Genomic DNA, 19961 nt, shown 5'->3' on the forward strand with positions numbered 1-19961 from the left:
TGGATTATTTATTTTTTCATTTTTCAAGGTAGAATATATAAAATCATGTACTACCTTATACTTTTTGCTGTAAAGAGAGATGACTCTCTACATTTTTAAAATTTCACACTAAAATATTACATTAAAAATAGAGAAAAGTTCATAAAATGTGAATGTGCAGTTTAACAAGTAATTATGATATGAATGGGGCTTCCTTGGTGGCTCAGAGGTTAAAAATCCTTGTGTGTTATATAATACCTTATTACATCTGGGATCATTTTCCTCCTGCTTGAAGTATAATCCTTAGAATTTATTTTAGTATGTTATGTTAGTATCATACCTCTTGGTTCTTTGTGTTTGTCTGAAGATGACTTTGTTTAGCTTCACTCTTAAAAGGCATTTTTTACATGGTGTAGAAGTTTGGCTCTTTAATATTTTTCTTTATGAATATTAAAGCTATAATTCCACTACCTTCTGGTGTCCTGTGAAAAGTGAAAGTGAAAGTGGCTCAGTCATGTCCAACTCTTTGTGACCCCGTGGACTATACAGTCCATGGAATTCTCCAGGCCAGAATACTGGAGTGGGTAGCCTTTCCCTTCTCCAGGGGATCTTCCCAATCCAGGAATTGAACCGGGGTCTCCTGCATTGCAGGTGGATTCTTCACCAACTGCTCAGAGGTTAAAGCATCTGCCTCCAATGCGGGAGACCTGGGTTCGATCCCTGGGTTGGGAAGATCCCCCTGGAGAAGGAAATGGCAACCCACTCCAGTATTCTTGCCTGGAGAATCCCATGAATGGAGGAGCCTTGTAGCCTACAGTCCACAGGGTCGCAAAGAGTCGGACACGACTGAGCGACTTCACTTTCACTTTCTTTACCAACTGAGCCATCAGAGTCTTGAACTGGCTATTAAAAATCATTTGTCAGCATGTCACTTCTGTGATGGTAACTTTTCATTTTTTTCTTTGTCTTTGGTTTTCTGAAGCTTCACCATGCTATAGGTGAAGAATTTAGTTTTATTTATGATGCTTTTGGAAATCTTGAACTTCTTAATGCTGATTGATGTCTTTCATTATTCTGGACAAAATCTTGTCTATTCAGATAGCCTCTGATCCATTCTCTTGCCTTTCTTCCTCTAGCATTCTTATTAAACCTATGTTAATCTTTCTGACTGTGTTCTCTCTTTTTATTATCATTTATGATCTATTCCTCATCTTTTTTTTCTGTCTTTGCTACTCTTCCTAGAATTTGTAACGCATTCTTTTATTTCCTTTATTCTCTTTGCAGCTGTCTGATCTGCTGTTGTATCTGTATGCCAAGTTCTTTATTTCATTTATTGTACTTCTTATTTCTAGAAGTTCTGTTTGATTTTTTTCTCAAATCTGTTATGCCACTTTATATTCCCTGCATGCACTGTTAATATTCTTTCAGGTTTTTATTAAAAGAGTGAGTATAGCTATTTTATAGTCTATGGCTAATAATTCAGATATATAAAGTCTTTCTTTCAGTTTCTATTTGTTTTTTTTTGTAGCTGGTTACCACTCAGTTTCTTCATGTATAGTTATTTTCTTGTATTTGTCATTATAATTGACTGTTCACATAGCAGAATAAATTAATGCTTAGTATTTGCTTCTGGTAGGAACTCGGAGAGACTAGGCTCACTTTATCCAAAGACCATGTCTGAGTTTCTCTGGATCCCTTCATCCCCATTTCTAGGCAGTGGGAATCCTGGGCAGTTAGACTGGTTTATTTATGGAAGGAAATGGCAACCCATTCCAGTTTTCTTGCCTGGAAAATCCCATGGACAGAGAAGCCTGGTAGGCTACAGTCCACGGGGTCACAAAGAGTTGGACACAACTGAGCGACTTCACTTTCACCACCCAGTTGGTGATTCCTTTGGGCTATCAGCTTAATATGAGGAATCCTCCCATTAATCTGCCTATGTTGTTAAAGTCCTAGACTGATTTCTGGTCTACTTCCCTCATCTTGCAAGATCTTTAAATCATAAATTGGATTTGCTGGGATTAGCAAATGCTCTCAAGACAGATTCTGTGCTCATTTAACTTACTGGTTCTCATTTATCAGATTTGTACTGGTAGTTTCTTTTAGCTTGTTACCTCTTTGTTGCGCTAAAGTTTTTAAAATAGATTTGGTTCAGCATTTTATAGTAGTTTTCAGTGGGAGGATTGGTCTGAACAATTCAATTGAGCTTTCTTTCATCCACAGCTTCAAGTTTGTAATAAATAGTATTAGCATTATCAGTTGGCAAATCGGAAAACTTGGCAAATTAAGTTTTAATTCCATATACACAAGTCAGTTCTCTAGAATTATTGATGTTATCACCATATATTGAGTGCCTGTTATGTTCCAGACATATTCAGCCTTGAGAAAGAAAATTCTGTAATATGTGACCTCATGAATGATATTTGACATAATGCTAACTGAAATAGCCAGTCACAGAAGGACAAATACTACCTGATTCCACTTATATGAAGTGTGTGAAATAGACAGACTGTTAGAAGCAGAGCATAGTGTACTGTGAGAGTTACTATGGCAGTGACTAGGGGTTCGGAAGAAGAGAAAGGGGGTGCTAATAAACTGGTGTAAAGCTTCCGTTAAGCAAGGTAAATAAGTTCTAGAGATCTGCAGTACAACATGTGACATAGGTTAACAATACCGTATTGTTCTCCCCAAAATCTGTTGAGAGTAGGATATCCTATTACATGTTGTTATGCTAAAGCAGTTTTTATTTTTAGCCTCTGTAAGATATAGTTATTAGGGAGCATTACAATGAAGTGATTAATAATGGAGACTGTGGAGCCATCAGCCATGGATTTGTATTCTAGTTCTACCTCTGGCTAACTCTGTGACCTTCCCAAGTTCCTTATCTTGTTATCATTTACGTTTTACAGATGAATAAAATACAGCTTAGAGAATGTAATGTGCCAGATTATGTAGCTAGCTAGTGTTCAAGCCAGACTTTAAATAATCCAAAACAGGCAGTGCTTTTTCTGCTATGTGTTCTGGTCAGGCATTATATTATTACTGATAAAGCACCTGAAAATTCAAAACACTATCGATTTGTTAATAATGGAATTGATGATGAAAGATCCTATTCTTTCAACTAAATCATCGGAAAGACCGTTGAAATGAATAAAATTCACAAAGAAAGCATCAGTTTCATCAGTGTCCCTTGTCGTTAGTGTTCTTTAAGATATTACTAGATTCTCCTGTAATAAAATGCGCATGAGCAAATAAGTATGAGAACTATGTGGTATATTTCTTTCTAAGAGAAACACAATAGAGATTAGCATATTGAGCATTCATGCTAAGTCGCCTCAGTCATGTCCTCACGTGTCTTTGTGCCCCTGTGGACTGTTGCCCACCAGGCTCTTCTGTCCATGGGTTCTCCAGGAAAGAACACTGGAGTGGCCATGCTCTCCTCCAGAGGATCTTCCTGACCCAGGGATTGAACCCACATCTCTTATGTCTCCTGCATTGACACTAGTACCACCTGGGAAGCCTGAGTAGGATATTAAAGACTACGAAAAGACCTGTGCTTACAGCAGTAACACCCCAAAACGGTTTACAGCCGAACTTGTAGCTTCCACTGGAGAAAATTTAAGAACACTAGCCTATATGCCAAACTCTTTTGATGTGATAAGTATGTTCCTAGAAATGTGTGTGTAAATGTGTGTAAATGAAAATCTTGTAAATCAGTTATATTTTGGGGAAGAAAGTGCATAATTAAAAGTAAACACAATTTTATGCAGGAAAAAGTCACCTTTTATTTGTTAATAAATCTATGTTTAATAAGGTTTTCCTAAATAAAGTTATGTCAGTGTCTCCCAAATACTATAAAGAGAATATACAAGATTTTTGAAATTTATAACTCAACTTTATTTCTCTTACTAGTTGAAGGAAAAAGCCAAAATGGGATCTTAAGGCATGTATTTGTCATCAAGAAATTTTTATACTTTTTATAAAACAATGAAACCACGTTGTAAAGATTGACTGACATGGAACTGAGATGTTATCTGGATTCTTTCTCTTGCCTTTGTTTTGTTGTCGCTGTCATTTTAAAACTCCATTTTGTTCCCCATCTGAAACTACAGATGAATTAGATAAAATCTTTGAGTAATGAAAAGTCAAACTGTTCTTTCACTTCCTGTTTCATTTCATCTTGTCCTAATACCACCCTTGGTTAGAAAAGAAGAATTAAGTATTTTGATTAAATGTGTTGCACAAGACTGGAAAGACAGCATTGAATAATGGAAAGGATATGGCTTCGGGACTGAGAGTGCCCTGGATATAAAATTAAAAGGAGCATCTGTTACATGCCAGATACAGTGAGAAATGTCATATGTATGCATTTTCTGATTTGATTTCACAACAGCCCTAGTACTTTATAGGGAGTATTCTTAAGAATGAGAGTTTATACTTGGGCAAGTTAAGTGCGCAGCATAGATGCCGTCTTTCTTGTTAAAAGTAGAGAGAAGAAGCTGTAGTTCTGTGCTTTATTCTCCAGTGGTCATGAGCTGTAGAGAAATCTACATGCGAAGTAGCAGCTGATTGCGGCTTGTGTGGCACATGATCTGGAGAGCAAAGAATTTTACATCGAATATCTGTTTTCAAGGACTGCAACTAGGAAGGAATTATTTTTCTTGGTGTGCCATGAAATCTGAAGTTATTTTGCTAGAGAAACTGTTACATGTGGTGTTTAGGTTCCAGGTACATTGTTGATTGAACAAACTTTATGAACTGGTCTGAAAAACTAATCACTTATGATTCTATTTCTTCAGGAGTTACATCCTAACTTAAAAAAGAAGTCATCCATAAGTCTTGTATGTAAAGAAATTCACTTTGAAACGCTAAATTCATAAATCACAAATTTGATTTCAGATATATTACTTAGATCCATGCTTTTATATAATGTTTCTTTCATTTCCTGGCTATTTTAAGAAAGGAGATTCTCATTTATTTATATCTGCATTTTAAAATCATTGCCTGTATTGTATTTATACACTTAATTTCTCTCAGATGAAGCCCTTCATTTCTAAAAGATAGCAGCTTTAACAAGGTAAATAATAAAAAAGAACAGGCCCAGAAAATTTGTGGTGTGCTATTCTTTAGTAGAATCTTGAGCAGGTAAATTGATAAAAATTATTTTATTTTGTGCTGTTCATTTGGGCTCCTCAGGTGGTACTAGTGGTAAAGAACCTGCCTACCAATGCAGGTTAGAGGTAAGAGACTCAGGTTCGATTCCTGGGTCTGGAAGATCCCCCTGGAGGAGGGTATGGCAACCCACTCCAGTATTCTTGCCTGGAGAAGCCCATGGACAGAGGAGCCTGGCGGGCTACAGTCCATGGGGTTGCACAGAAATCGGTCACTACTGAAGCAACTTAGCACCTACACACGTGCTCTTCATTTAGGCTGGTCTTTCTCATTTAACTGATGTACCAAACCTTGGCTACATCTATTAAATATATCTTAAATAACTGTATTTTTACCAAAAGTATTTTATTTTCTGAACTTACTTTTTGGTTAATAATAGTAACAGCCAATGGTTAGTCATTTAATAGGCATTTACCGACAGGGGGGCAGTGAAAACTTTACAAATCTTTTTTTGTTTGGTCCAGTGTGAACAAAGGACTGACCATATGTTGCATTTTTATTTATACCCTGATACACACAATAAATTATACAGTGCTTTCCATACAGTTATAAAGGCTGTATACCCACCTGCACATTAGAGGAGTATCTTAATGTTTTTTGAAAGAACTTTGTTAAACAATTGCAAACTTATAGAAAAGTTAAAAGTTGAATATCAAAGTCTTTTTGTTTTCCTCAAGAAGTATATAAGAGCAAGTTGCTTATCTGATGCTTCATTACTCTCAACTATGTTAGTATCTATTTCCTGCTAAAAGATATCCAGCTACATCATTACAGCTATCCAAGTCAGGAAATGAATATTAATGGTATTACTGTTATTCCTATTAAACAGACACTATTCAAGTATTTTTCCAGTAACGTCCCTATGACCAAAGGATCCAGTGTAGATTTACTTACTGCATTTAATCATCATGCTTCTTTAGTTTCTTTCAATCTGGATCAGTTCTCCAGTCTTTCCTTGGCTTTCGTAACTGTGACATTTTAAAATACCATAGTTATTTTGTAGAAGTTCTCTGTGTTTAGGTTTGTTGAATGTTTTCTGGTGCTAAGACTCAGGATATGCATCTTTGGCAGAAATGTCACAGAAGTGCTGTGTTCTCATTGCATTCTATCAGGTGGCATATTTTGAGTCATCCCATTACTGATGATGTTCACTTCGATCGCTTGATTTTAGGGTGTCTGTCAAGCTTCTCTACTGTACAGTTACTCCTTTTGTTTCCACCTTTTGTAATTAATATATAATTTTTGTGTGGGATGGGGATACTTTGAAACTAAGTATAATATTTATTAGACTTTCAACTTATTCATTGATTTATTTATATAATGACATGGATTTGTGTTTTATAGTTTTACTCAGTGCATTATAATCTGTTAATATCTTGTTTATTTTGAGATTAAAATTGTCTCCATTTTGGCCAGTGGGGTTACATTCAAGATGGGTCTCTGACTTTTTCCATGTCCTCCTCATTCATTGAGTACTTCCTTGCTTCAGGCATGACAAGATATTTCAGACTCATCATGTACTTTACCTGCCCCAGTCCTGGAATCAGCCATTTCTCCAAAGAAGACTGGTTCTTTTTAATAGAAATAATATTTAGAAGACATGGGAGCTTTAGGTAAATTCATTACTATTAGACTGTCACCATTAGTTGTCACTTTTCCTAGGCCCTCTTAGTGGACATACATGTATATATTTTTTGTCATGGATATCTTAATATCTATATGTTGAAAACCATGAGTTCATACCAGTACATCTAGTTCTAAACCAATACCAAAGAGTTCATTCTGCATATTTGTATTTCCTTTCTCTGATAGTGAGAAACCTGTCTTCTATTATCTTTATATTATCTACTGTTTTTATTCTTTGATTAGTCTCCTTAAAAGCAACCATTTTCCCATCTTCTGCACATAATTGCTTTCCTCACCCCACTCAGGTTTTAACTCCACACGCCTGCCTGCCCCCATTACCCCGTGTGGACACCCTCGTCAGCCTGCCTGTGCTCTGACACCCCATACCCAGCTGCCCCTGTGCTTGGGTTTCCTTCTTCCTGGACTCTGACGCACTCCTCTGGTTTACCAGATGTGTGAATGGCTTCCTCACTCCTCTCAAGCTGACACCCATGGCTGGACCACCCCTGAAGTGTGCACACTTCTCTTACTCTCCTTGGATTCTGACACCTCACTTGGGCAGCCACTGCACATAGATACCCTCCTTGCTCTATCTGGACCCCAACTCTCCATGCCAGGCCAACCACTGAGAAGAAATTCCCCTTGGGTTCTAGATTCCCCGTGTGATCCATCGTCCTCAGCCCATTCAGGCTCTGCCGCCTCATGCCAGGAAGCTTTCTCACTCACCCTTCTTATCCTGCCCGGCTCCAGCACCTAGCTCTGCCCACTACTGTTCCCCTCCCCCCAACTCCTGGCACAGATCCCCATCTTGGTGGGCTTCACATAATGGCTTACAACTGTAAGGAAAGGGAGAAGGGGAAGGGCCAAAGGTTTATTATTAAATTCTTTAAGTTGTGCTCTAAAGTGTTTTATTCAGAGGATCAATTTGCTAATTACTATAATGAAAACCAGAGTATGTGACATACAAAAATCTTTTTATTAGGATGGTTTTTAAATTACTTGAGTTTACTTATATGCCCTGAACTACCTCCATTGATTAATTGTTTTATGATCAAGAAAGAGATCAAGAGACTAAAAGTTCCATGTCTATTCCAGGTGATAGCATGCTATAAACCAGGGATCCCCAACCTCCAGAATCTAATGCCTGATGACCTGAGGTGGCGTTAATGTAATAATAATAATATAAGTAAAATGCACAATATAAGTAATGTGCTTGAATCATCCTGAAACCATTCCACCCTCCCAGTCTGTAGCAAAATTGTCTTCCACAAAACCAGTCCCTGGTGCCAAAAATGCTGGGGACCACTACTACAAACTATTAGTTTAATATCATCCTGTCCTGACTGGTTTCTTTCATTTGATGTTGTCATTGAATATGGTAATATGAGTAGGAAGGACCTTTACATATGTTCTTATATAAAGCAAAAAAAATTGTAAAATTAAAATGTATAATGACCTTAAATAAACACATATTTATACCTTGACTTTTTTCTTATTTAAATAGAAGAATCTTCATTTTGGCTTCCCTTATATGGTAACATGTGCTGCCGACTAGTCGCCCAACCAGCCTGTATGGTTGAGAATGTATTTGCGGGATTTCTTAATGAGCAGGTTAGAAGACTTTAAATATCCTACAACAATTATAGCTCTAATTTAGATCTTAATGGCAAATTGTTTGGCCTTTTGATATTGAGAAGTATTTTCTTTTTTATATATATATATAAAATCATCTATTGAATGGCAGCTTCCTCATTGTTAGACATAGAATAGGAGTTGTGGCTGGGAGTTGTAAGGTGGGAAGGGGAAGGGCCTTAATGCAATTTTGATGGTCAAGGAGCTGCCTCTCCAGGTTCCTCTGCTTAATTAATAGCAGCAATAGGATAATCGCTAACAGAGGACTACTTGGGGAAACTGATGAGGACTTCTCAAACCTTTCCCATAAAGACCTTTCTGGAAGACAGCTTTCAGCACAGTTTTGGCCTCTAGGCTTCCAAAGCTGCCTCTGTGCAACATACTCCTTATTTATTTATAACTATAGTTATTTATATTCAGTAAATAATTAATTATGGGCTTAAATGAATCAATAGCTTTTTAAAAAAGATTCCATTAAGAGGAAAGAAAATTTGCATTTATACAGGGAAGTCCGTGTTCTGAGAACAGTAAGGGAAAGTTATATTTTGAATATTGAGTTATTTTTATAATCTTCCTGAGTCATTCGGTGAATTGCTGTGGAATTCCAAGCACTAACTTTTAATAGGCTAGCTTCTCTTAAATTGCATTGATTTATGATTTTACGTGTATGAGTTATGTGATAATCATTACTTCCCTTATGCATAATACTTTTGAGAATTAAAAACATTTCTTCTCTGATACTAACTTTTTGACTTTAGGCTACTAACTTATTGTATGGTAAATTAATTGGGTAGCTATCATATTAACATCTTTAAAAACTAACTGTTAATTCAAGTATTTTGTTGAGTTTAGAGTTAAGATGATAAATAATGATTTAAAGTTGAGAATTTCTTGATTTTTCTTTTTCAGCAAATGGTAGGAGGTCTAATTCATTGGAGAAGGTTGTATTGTGTTTTAAGAGGGGGTAAACTCTATTGTTTTTACACTCCAGAAGAAATTGAAGCTAAAGTGGAACCAGCTTTGATAGTGTCTATTAACAAGGTAAATAAAATGCTATTTTGAAGATAAAGATATAATATTTTATGAAATTATTTTCTATTACGGTTCACACTGTTGTCATCTTATTTACAAAAAAGGGAAGAACTGCTAAAAATAGTTCATAAAGATAATTTAATCTTATTTTTCTATTTATGGAACTTATCTGGTAAAGGAAATACTGTATATTTTCTAAGTGTAATAATTGGAGATCTATACCAGCAAATAGATCTTAAAGCAGAGAATGTGACCTGACGTTAACAGGCGGTTTAAATTTTTTATGAATGTATAATTAAGAGATCATATAAACATCATGTTACAGTAATATGCTCTTTCTAGTTAATGCTTAAATGAACCCATAAAAATAAATTCCTGAGTATACTTCCTGGTTTCTTATGGGATTGATGGACAGTTGTTCAGCCTTCTGCCAGAAGAATACACATACACGTAAATATACGGGTTTGATAAAAAGGAGATTATAACATTTTAGTTTGAAATTTTTCACCCAGAAACCTGCACGAAAATTTTTCAGTCTAAAGCAGACTTATTTTATCTCACCATCATAAGTTTTTCTGTCCTCCAAGTCTAGGGTTTATTAGAGAGTTTTTCTTCCTTCTTTATAGCATTCCAACTCTAGAATTAAATTAGCATTTCTAGATTAGAAGATCATGTTTTCTTCCTATGAACGTCAATTGTTTCTAGTTGTTTAACTTTGCTTGCTTTCAGTGTGTGGTAAAACATGAGCCATCACATCTGTTAACTGTAATATACATGTTCTACTTGCCTTTAAGTTATCTTTTGAGAAAAAATGTTATATATGTCTATGTCCTGAAAAAACATGTAAATACTGGTCTGCTAGTGTATAAAGGTTTAGTTAATTTCTATGATCTTTCCAGTAATGACATTTGATCTGTTTCTGCCCTGCTTTTAGAGATGATGCCACTTTTTCTTAAAGGAAATCCTTTAGTGAGACCTTTTATTATATAATTAAGTCCACTTAATTTATCTGTTGTATTAGAAAGATTAATGTTGCTCTTAAATAATGTACCTCAAATATTATAATAGTGAATTTATTTTCATTTAAAAATTAGGTTAAAGCAAGTATCTTTTTACTATTGGAAAATTGATGTAATTTTTCCTTTGTTTGTCAACTTTTTGTTGAACATAGTGTTCACTTCCCTCCAGAGTTTTTTTAAAATTTCAGATGTATAGAAAAGTTGAAAGAATAGAAAAATAAAACCTGATACCCATCACCTAGATTATTTATCTGTTCTTAACATTTTACCACATTTGCTTTCTCTCTAGATACTTAAAAAATATTTTTTTTCTGAACCATTTGAAAGTAAGCAGCAAGCAGCATGAAATTTCTTTCCTAGAATGTATTAGCATGTTTCTCCTGAAAACAAGGACATTTCCTTCATAACTGTAATATTATTATCATAGTCAATAAATTTATTGTTGATGAAATAATACTATCTAATATACCGAGCAAATTGCCTCAATTGTCTCCAAAATGTTCCAGTTTTTATTTTTTGTTTTATCCAAGACTCCATCAAGGATCACAGGTTGCATCTGGTCACCATGTCATTTGTTTCCTTTTTATCTAAATTGTACCCTTCACTTGCCATTTTTTAAAAAATTTATCATGACTTGACATTTTTGAAAAGTCCAGGCAAGTTCCCAAATTTGTTTTTGACTAATTGTTTTGCTTTATTCATGTTAAATACTTTTGGCTAGAGCTCTTCTGAGACATAGGTGATTTTGTGTAACCTGATTTTCACTAGGTAGTTAGGTAATAAAAATGGAATCTTACCAATTTTTTTCTTGTATATTGTACAATGGAATATGGATAGCTATAAACTAAATTAAAATGTAATCCAAACAAATGATATTTTAAAAGTTGGATTTGCATGCTTGGGGCTGGTGCATGGGGATGATCCAGAGGGATGTTGTGGGGAGGGAGGTGGGAGGGGGGTTCATGTTTGGGAACGCATGTACACCCATGGTGGATTCATGTCAATGTATGGCAAAACCAATACAGTATTGTAAAGTAAAATAAAGTAAAAATAAAAATTAAAAAAAAAAAGTTAGATTTGAAAACAGCCTTCAGGGTATTCATTTTTACTATCGCAGCCCTTTAAGGGAGGCAGAGCAGGTCGGTCAACCCTGTTTTACAGGTATCTTATTTCTGTTTTACAAGAGAAAGCCCGTACTCAGAGATCAGATAGAACTTGTCTAGCTAGTACATAAAATTATATGGCTCACTTTCCTAATGGGTAAAAAACATAGATTAAAAATTCATGGATTTTTTTTTCTTTATAGGCATACTGCTAGTCTCGATTTGGGAAGCAAAATTAAACTTTTTCCTATCTCTGAATCCACTTTGAATCAGTTTTGAAAGTAGAAAGTAGCTTTGAAATAAGGTTCTCAGTCCAAAGCCAAGTTACCTGTTGGCAGTAACTTATGAATCTATTGAAACTTTACCATTTAAGTTTAAGAGGACAATTGTAATAGAACTTCTTGGTTACTATAGTCAGTGCATCTGTATTTTCTTGTTTGATGATAAGAATCTAATTTCCAAAAAGCGGTTAACAGTATTTACATGGCCTGACTAAATTGACCTTTTTCAATTGACTCATTTTTCCTGTGGTAATAAAGGCTTATGACCTGGCAACAGATGGGATTCTGTAGTCAATCAGCTCCATTATTATGATCACTGAAATCAGCGTATTTAGAAATCCCGTGGTGGCTCCACAATTAAGCATTGCAGATTCACAGGAAGATTATTTATCTAATAATTTGTATAGACTCAGCCTTAGGCTTGGTATAACATGAGCTGTATTTGACCCTGAGGACTGATGACACAATTACTGCTTCCCGTGAATATGACTATTGTCTAAAGTACCAAAAAGAATTTTAATATTAAATCATAAGGTTAAGGTTGGGAAGATTAATATAATTTAGTTGCTTCTCTCAAAAATTAAATTGATGACAAATTGTTAAATTACCTAACTTTGCAATATTTCCATCTTAATTGTCTCCAGTGCTGATTCCAGCACTGATTCCTGCCCTTTCTCAGTAGAAATTTTTCCTTTGCATTTCTTACTTAAAAATTTTTTTTGTATGAAAGTATAGTTAATTTACACATTGTGTTAGTTTCAGGTATACAGCAGAGTGAATCAGTTATACATATACATATATCCACTCTTTTTTTAGATTCTTTTCCCATATAGGTCATTTACAGTGTATTGAGTAGAGCCCCCTGTGCTATATAGTAGGCCCTTATTAGTTATCTATTTTCTATGTAGGTGTGTATACATCAATACCAATATTTCAATTTATCCCTCCTCCTGCTTTTCCCCTGGCAACCATAAGATTATTTTCTGCTTCTTTATCTGTGTTGTAAATAAGTTCATTTGTACCACTTTTCCAGAGTCCCAAAATAAGCAATACTGTATGATATTTATTTTTAAATATCTAACTTAACTTCTGTCATGGCTTAGTATCATTGAGTTAGACAAGGCTGTAGTCCGTGTGATCAGATTGGCTAGTTCTCTGTGATTATGGTTTCAGTGTGACAGAATGTGGTCCACTGGAGAAGGGAATGGCAAACCCTCACTATTCTTGCCTTGAGAACCCCATGAACAGTATGAAAAGGCAAAATGATAGGATACTGAAAGAGGAATTCCCCAGGTTGGTAGGTGCCCAGTATGCTACAGGAGATCAGTGGAGAAATAACTCCAGAAAGAATGAAGGGAAGTAGCCAAAGCTAAAACAATACCCAGTTGTGGATGTGACTGGTGATAGAAGCAAGGTCCAGTGTGTAAAGAGCAATATTGCATAGGAACCTGGAATGTTAGGTCCATGAATCAAGGCAAATTGGAAATGGTCAGACAGGAGATGGTCAGAGTGAACGTCAACATTCTAGGAATCAGTGAACTAAAATGGACTAGAATGTATGAATTTAACTCTGCTGCTGCTGCTAAGTCGATTCAGTCGTGTCCAACTCTGCACGACCCCATAGACAGCAGCCTACCAGGCTCTGCCGTTCCTGGGATTCTCCAGGCAAGAACACTGGAGTAGGGTGACCTTGCCTTCTCCGAATTTAACTCAGATGGCCATTGTATCTACTATTGTGGGCAGGAATCCCTCAGAAGAAATGGAGCAGCCATCACGGGCAACAAAAGAGTCCGAAATGCAGTACTTGGATGCAATCTCAAAAACGATAGAATGATCTCTATTCGTTTCCAAGGCAAACCATTCAATATCACAGTAATCCAAGCCTATGCTCCAAACAGTAACACTGAAGAAGCTGAAGTTGAACGGTTCTATGAAGACCTACAAGACCTTTTAAAACTAACACCCAAAAAAGATGTCCTTTTCATTCTAGGGGACTGGAATGCAAAAGTAGGAAGTCAAGAAACACCTGGAGTAACAGGCAAATTTGGCCTTGGAATGTGGAATGAAGCAGGGCAAAGGCTAGTAGAGTTTTGCCAAGAGAACGTACTGGTCATAGCAAACACCCTCTTCCAACGACACAAGAGAAGACTCTACACATGGACATCACCAGATGGGCAACACCGAAATCACATTGATTTTATTCTTTGCAGCCAAATGGAGAAGCTCTATGCAGTCAACAAAAACAAGACCAGGAGCTGACTGTGGCTCAGATCATGAACTCCTTATTACCAAATTCAGACTTAAATTGAAGAAAGTAGAGAAAACCACTAGACCATTCAGGTATGACCTAAATCAAATCCCTTATGATTTTTATAGTGGAAGTGAGAAATAGATTTAAGGGACTAGATCTGATAGATAGAGTGCCTGATGAACTATGGAATGAGGTTCGTGACACTGTACAGGAGACAGGGATCAAGACCAGCTCCATAGAAAAGAAATGCAAAAAAGCAAAATGGCTGTCTGGGGAGGCCTTACAAATAGCTGTGAAAAGAAGAGAAGTGAAAAGCAAAGGAGAAAAGGAAAGATATAAGCATCTGAGTGCAGAGTTCCAAAGAATAGCAAGGAGAGATAAGAAAGCCTTCCTCAGTGATCAATGCAAAGAAATAGAGGAAAACAACAGAATGGGAAAGACTAGAGATCTCTTCAAGAAAATTAGAGACACCAAGGGAACATTTCATGCAAAGATGGGCTCAATAAAGGACAGAAATGGTATGGGCTTAACAGAAGCAGAAGGTATTAAGAAGAGGTGGCAGTTCTTTTTAATGGCTGGGTAATACTCCATTGTGTATATGTACCACAGCTTTCTTATCCATTCATATGCTGATGGACATCTAGGTTGCTTCCATGTCCTGGCTATTGTAAACAGTGCTGCGATGAACATTGGGGTACACATGTCTCTTTCAATTCTGGTTTCCTTGGTGTGTATGCCCAGCAGTGGGATTTCTGGGTCATAAGGTGGTTCTATTTCCACTTTTTTAAGGAATCTCCACACTGTTCTCCATAGTGGCTGTACTAGTTTGCATTCCCACCAACAGTGTAAGAGGCTTCCCTTTTCTCCACACCCTCTCCAGCATTTATTGCTTGTAGACTTTTGGATAGCAGCCATTCTGACTGGCGTGAAATGGTACCTCATTGTGGTTTTGATTTGCATTTCTCTGATAATGAGTGATGTTGAGCATCTTCTCATGTGTTTGTTAGCCATCTGTATGTCTTCTTTGGAGAAATGTTTGTTTAGTTCTTTTGCCCATTTTTTGATTGGGTCTTTTATTTTTCTGGAATTGAGCTGCAGGAGTTGCTTGTATATTTTTGAGATTAGTTGTTTGTCAGTTGCTTCATTTGCTGTTATTTTCTCCCATTCCGAAGGCAGTCTTTTCACCTTGCTTATAGTTTCCTTTGTTGTGCAGAAGCTTTTAATTTTAGTTAGATCCCATTTGTTTATTTTTGCTTTTATTTCCAGTATTCTGGGAGGTGGATCATAGAGGATCCTGCTGTGATTTATGTTGAATCCATTTGAATCAGTTCTAATGAGGTGGTTGAAACCTGAGCCGATTATACAGAGTGAAGTAAGCCAGAAAGAAAAGCACCAATACAGTATACTAACACATATATGTGGAATTTAGAAAGATGGTAAGAATAACCTTGTATGCGAGACAGCAAAAGAGACACAGATGTATAGAACAGTCTTTTGGACTCTGTGGGAGAGGGAAAGGGTGGGATGATTTGGGAGAATGGCACTGAAACATATATAATATCATATACGAAACGCATCGCCAGTCTAGGTTCGATGCAGGATACAGGATGCTTGGGGCTGGTGCACTGGGATGACCCAGAGGGATGGTATGGGGAGGGAGGTGGGAGGGGGGTTCAGGATTGGGAACACGTGTACACCTGTGGCGGATTCATGTTGAAGTATGGCAAAACCAATACAATACTGTAAAGTAAAAAAAATAAATAAATAAATTTTAAAAATAGATTAAAAAAAAAAAGAGGTGGCAAGAATACACAGAAAAACTGTACAAAAAATATCTTCACGACCAAGATAATCACGATGGTGTGATCACTCACCTAGAGCCAGACATCCTGGAATGTGAAGTCAAGTGGGCCTTAGAAAGCATAACTAAGAACAAAAGCTAGCAGAGGTGATGGAATTCCAGTTGAGCTATTTCAAATCCTGAAAGATAATGCTGTGAAAGTGCTGCACTGAATATGCCAGCAAATTTGGAAAGCTCAGCAGTGGCCATAGGACTGGAAAATGTCAGTTTTCATTCTAATCCCTAAGAAAGGCAATGTCAAAGAAAGGTCAAACTACCACACAATTCCATTCATCTCACACGCTAGTAAAGTAATGCTCAAAATTCTCCAAGCCAGGCTTCAACAGTACATGAACCCTGAACTTCCAGATGTTCTAACTAGTTTTAGGAAAGGCAGAGGAACCAGAGATCAAATTGCCAATATCCATTGGATCATCGAAAACGCAAGAGAGTTCCAGAAAAACATCTATTTCTGCTTTATTGACTATGCCAAAGCCTTTGACTGTGTGGATCACAATAAACTGTGGAAAATTCTGAAAGAGATGTGAATACCAGACCACCTAACCTGCCTCTTGAGAAACCTATATGCAAGTCAGGAAGCAACAGTTAGAACTGGACATGGAATAACAGATTGATTCCAAATAGGAAAAGGAGTACATCAAGGCTGTATATTGTCACCCTGCTTATTTAACTTCTATGCAGAGTACATCATGAGAAACGCTGGACTGGAAGAAACACAAGCTGGAATGAAGATTGCCAGGAGAAATATCAATCACCTCAGATATGCAGATGACACCACCCTTATGGCAGAAAGTGAAGAGGAACTAAAAAGCCTCTTGCTGAAAGTGAAAGAGGAGAGTGAAAAAGTTGGCTTAAAGCTCGTCATTCTGAAAATGAAGATCATGGCATCTGGTCCCATCACTTCATGGCAAATGGATGGGGAAACAGTGGAAACATTGTCAGACTTTATTTTTCTGGGCTCCAAAATCACTGCAGATGGTTACTGCAGCCATGAGATTAAAAGATGCTTACTCCTTGGAAGGAAAGTTATGACCAACCTAGATAGTATATTCAAAAGCAGAGATATTACTTTGCCGACTAAGGTCCATCTAGTCAAGGCTATGGTTTTTCCTGTGGTCATGTATGGATGTGAGAGTTGGACTGTGAAGAAGGCTGAGCGCCAAAGAATTGATGCTTTTGAACTGTGGTGTTGGAGAAGACTCTTGAGAGTCCCTTGGACGGCAAGGAGATCCAACCGGTCCATCCTAAAGGAGACCAGTCCTGGGTGTTCATTGTAAGGACTGTTGTTGAAGATGAAACTCCAGTACTTTGGCCACCTGATGCGAAGACCTGACTCATTTGAAAAGACCCTGATGCTGAGAAAGATTGAGGGCAGAAAGAGAAGGGGATGACAGAGGATGACAGAGGTTGGATGGCGTCACCGAGTCAATAGATTTGAGTTTGGGTAAACTCCCGGAATTGGTGATGGACAGGGAGGCCTGGCGTGTTGCATTCCACGGGGTCACAAAGAGTTAGACATGACTGAGCGACTGAATTGAATTGCCTATATGCCCAGGAGTGGAATTGCTCGATAGTATGATATCTTTATTTTTAGTTTTTAAAGAAACCTCCATACTGTTCTTCACAGTGGTTCTACCAACTTACATTCCCACACAGGACAGGAGAGTTTCCTTTTCTCCACTCCCTCTCCAGTTTATTGTTTGTAGATTTTTTGATGGTGACCATTCTGACCAGTGGAGGCTTCCTTGGTGGCTCAGATGGTAAAGAATATGCCTGCAATCCAGAAGACCTGGGATTTGATCCCTGGTCAGGGAGATATCCTGGAGAAGGGAATGGCTAACTACTCCAGTATTCTTGCCTAGAGAATTCCATGGATAGAGGAGCCTGCTCGATGGGCTATAGTCCATGGAGTCGCAAAGAGGCTAACATGACTGAGCGATCAACACTTTCACTTTGATTCTGACCAGTGTGAGGTAATAGCTCATTGTATTTTTGATTTGCATTTCTCTAATAATTAGTGATGTTGGGCATATTTTCACATGCTTTTTTGGTCATCTGTTTGTTTTCTTTGGAGAAATGTCTGTCTAGAGCTTCTGTCCATTTTTTAATTGGTTTTTTTGTTGTGTGTGTGTTTTTTTTTTTTAATTGAGCTGCATGTGTTTTTTGTCTATTTGTCAGTCTCATTGTTTGCAAATATTTTCTCCCATTCTGTGGGTATTCTTTTAGTTCTGTTTATGGTTTCCTTTGCTATACAAAAGCTTTAAAGTTTAATTAGGTCTCATTTGTTTATTTTTGTTTTTATTTTCATTACTCTAGGATGTTGTTCAAAAAGATTGCTTTGATTTACATCAAAGAGTGTTTTGCCTGTGTATTCCTCTAAGAGTCTTATAGTATTCGACCTTACATTTAGGTCTTTAATCTATTTTGAGTTTATTTTTTTGTGTAGTGTGAGGGAGTATTGTAATTTCATTCTTTTACATGTAGTTGTCCAGTTTTTCCAGCACCACTTATTGAAGCCACTTTCTTTTCTCCATTGTATAGTCTTGTCTCCTTTGTAATAGATTAGTTCGACCAGAGGTGTCTGGGTTTATCTCTGACTTGCTATCCGGTCCATTGGTCTGTATTACTGTTTTTATGCCAGTACCGTACTGCTTAGATTACTGTAGCTCCCTGACTTGATTGACTATTTCCTTCTCCATGTTGGGGAAAGTTTCAACTATAATCTCTTCAAAAATTTTCTCATACCCTTTCTTTTTCTCTTCTTCCTCTGGGACCCCTATAATTTGAATGTTGGTGTCTTTGATATTATACCAGAGGTCTTTGAGACTGTCCTCAGTTTTTTTCATTCTTTTTACTTTACTCTGCTCTTCAGAAATTATTTCCACCATTTTATCTTCCAGCTCACTGATTTGTTCTGCTTCAGATATTCTTCTATTGATTCCTTCTGGAGTATTTTTAATTTCAGTAATTGTGTTGTTTGTCTCTCTATGTTTATTCTTTAATTCTTCTAGGTCTTTGTTAATTGATTCTTGCATTTTCTCCATTCTGTTTTCAAGGTTTTTGATCATCTTTACTATCATATTCTGAATTCTTTTTTAGGTAGTTTGCCTATTTTCATTTATTTGGACTTCTGTGTTTCTAGCTTGCTCCTTCATTTGTGTAGTATTTCTCTGTCTTTACATTATTATTTTTTTTACCTTATTGTATTTGAGGTCTCCTTTTCCCAGGCTTCAAGGTTAAATTCTTTCTTCCTTTTGGTTTCTGCCCTCCTAAGTTTGGTCCATTGGTTTGTGTGAGCTTCGTATAGCGTAAGATTTTGTTGTTGTTGTTTGTTTTGTTTTTTTCTCTGATGGGCAAGGCTGAGTGAGGTGGTGATCTGTCTGCTGATGATTGGGTTTGTATTTTTGTTTCGTTTGTTGTTTAGATGAGGTGTCCTGTACAGGGTGCTACTGGTGGTTGGGTGATGCCAGGTCTTGTATTCAAGGGGTTTCCTTTTGTGAGTTCTCACTGCTTGATACTCCCGAGGGTTAGTTCTCTGGTAGTCTAGGATTTTGTAGTCAGTGCTCCCACTCCAAAGGCTCAGGGCTTGATCTCTGGTCAGGAATGAAGATTTCAGAAGTGGTTTGTTATGGCATTAAGTGAGATTAAAACACATACCCAAATATGAGAAAAGCTGAATCCCATACAAATGGCAGTTACAAAATCAGTCAAATAGTAATTAAAATAATGGAATATATATGAGAAGGCAATGGCACCCCACTCCAGTACTCTTGCCTGGAAAATCATGGACAGAGGAGCCTGGAAGGCTACGGTCTATGGGGTCACTAAGAGTTGGACAAGACTGAGCGACTTCACTTTCACTTTTTGCGTTCATGCATTGGAGAAGGAAATGGCAACCCACTCCAGTGTTCTTGCCTGGAGAATCCCAGGGACAGGGGAGCCTGGTGGGCTGCTGTCGATGGGGTCGCACAGAGTCGGACGCAACTGAAGCAACTTAGCAGCAGC

General features: G+C 37.1%; 1 protein-coding gene across 1 annotated transcript in view; it reads left to right on the forward strand.

Annotated features, from left to right (window-relative positions):
• Positions 1-19961, forward strand: part of RTKN2 (rhotekin 2) — a 132561-nt gene that overhangs the window by 81222 nt on the left and 31378 nt on the right. Inside the window, exons 8-9 of the mRNA XM_013975552.2 lie at positions 8282-8388; positions 9319-9450. Of these exons, the coding sequence (XP_013831006.2) occupies positions 8282-8388; positions 9319-9450 (239 nt within the window). The remainder of the gene's footprint in view (positions 1-8281; positions 8389-9318; positions 9451-19961) is intronic.

This window comes from Capra hircus, chromosome 28 (assembly GCF_001704415.2).
Source record: "Capra hircus breed San Clemente chromosome 28, ASM170441v1, whole genome shotgun sequence".
NCBI classification, from domain to species: domain Eukaryota; kingdom Metazoa; phylum Chordata; class Mammalia; order Artiodactyla; family Bovidae; genus Capra; species Capra hircus.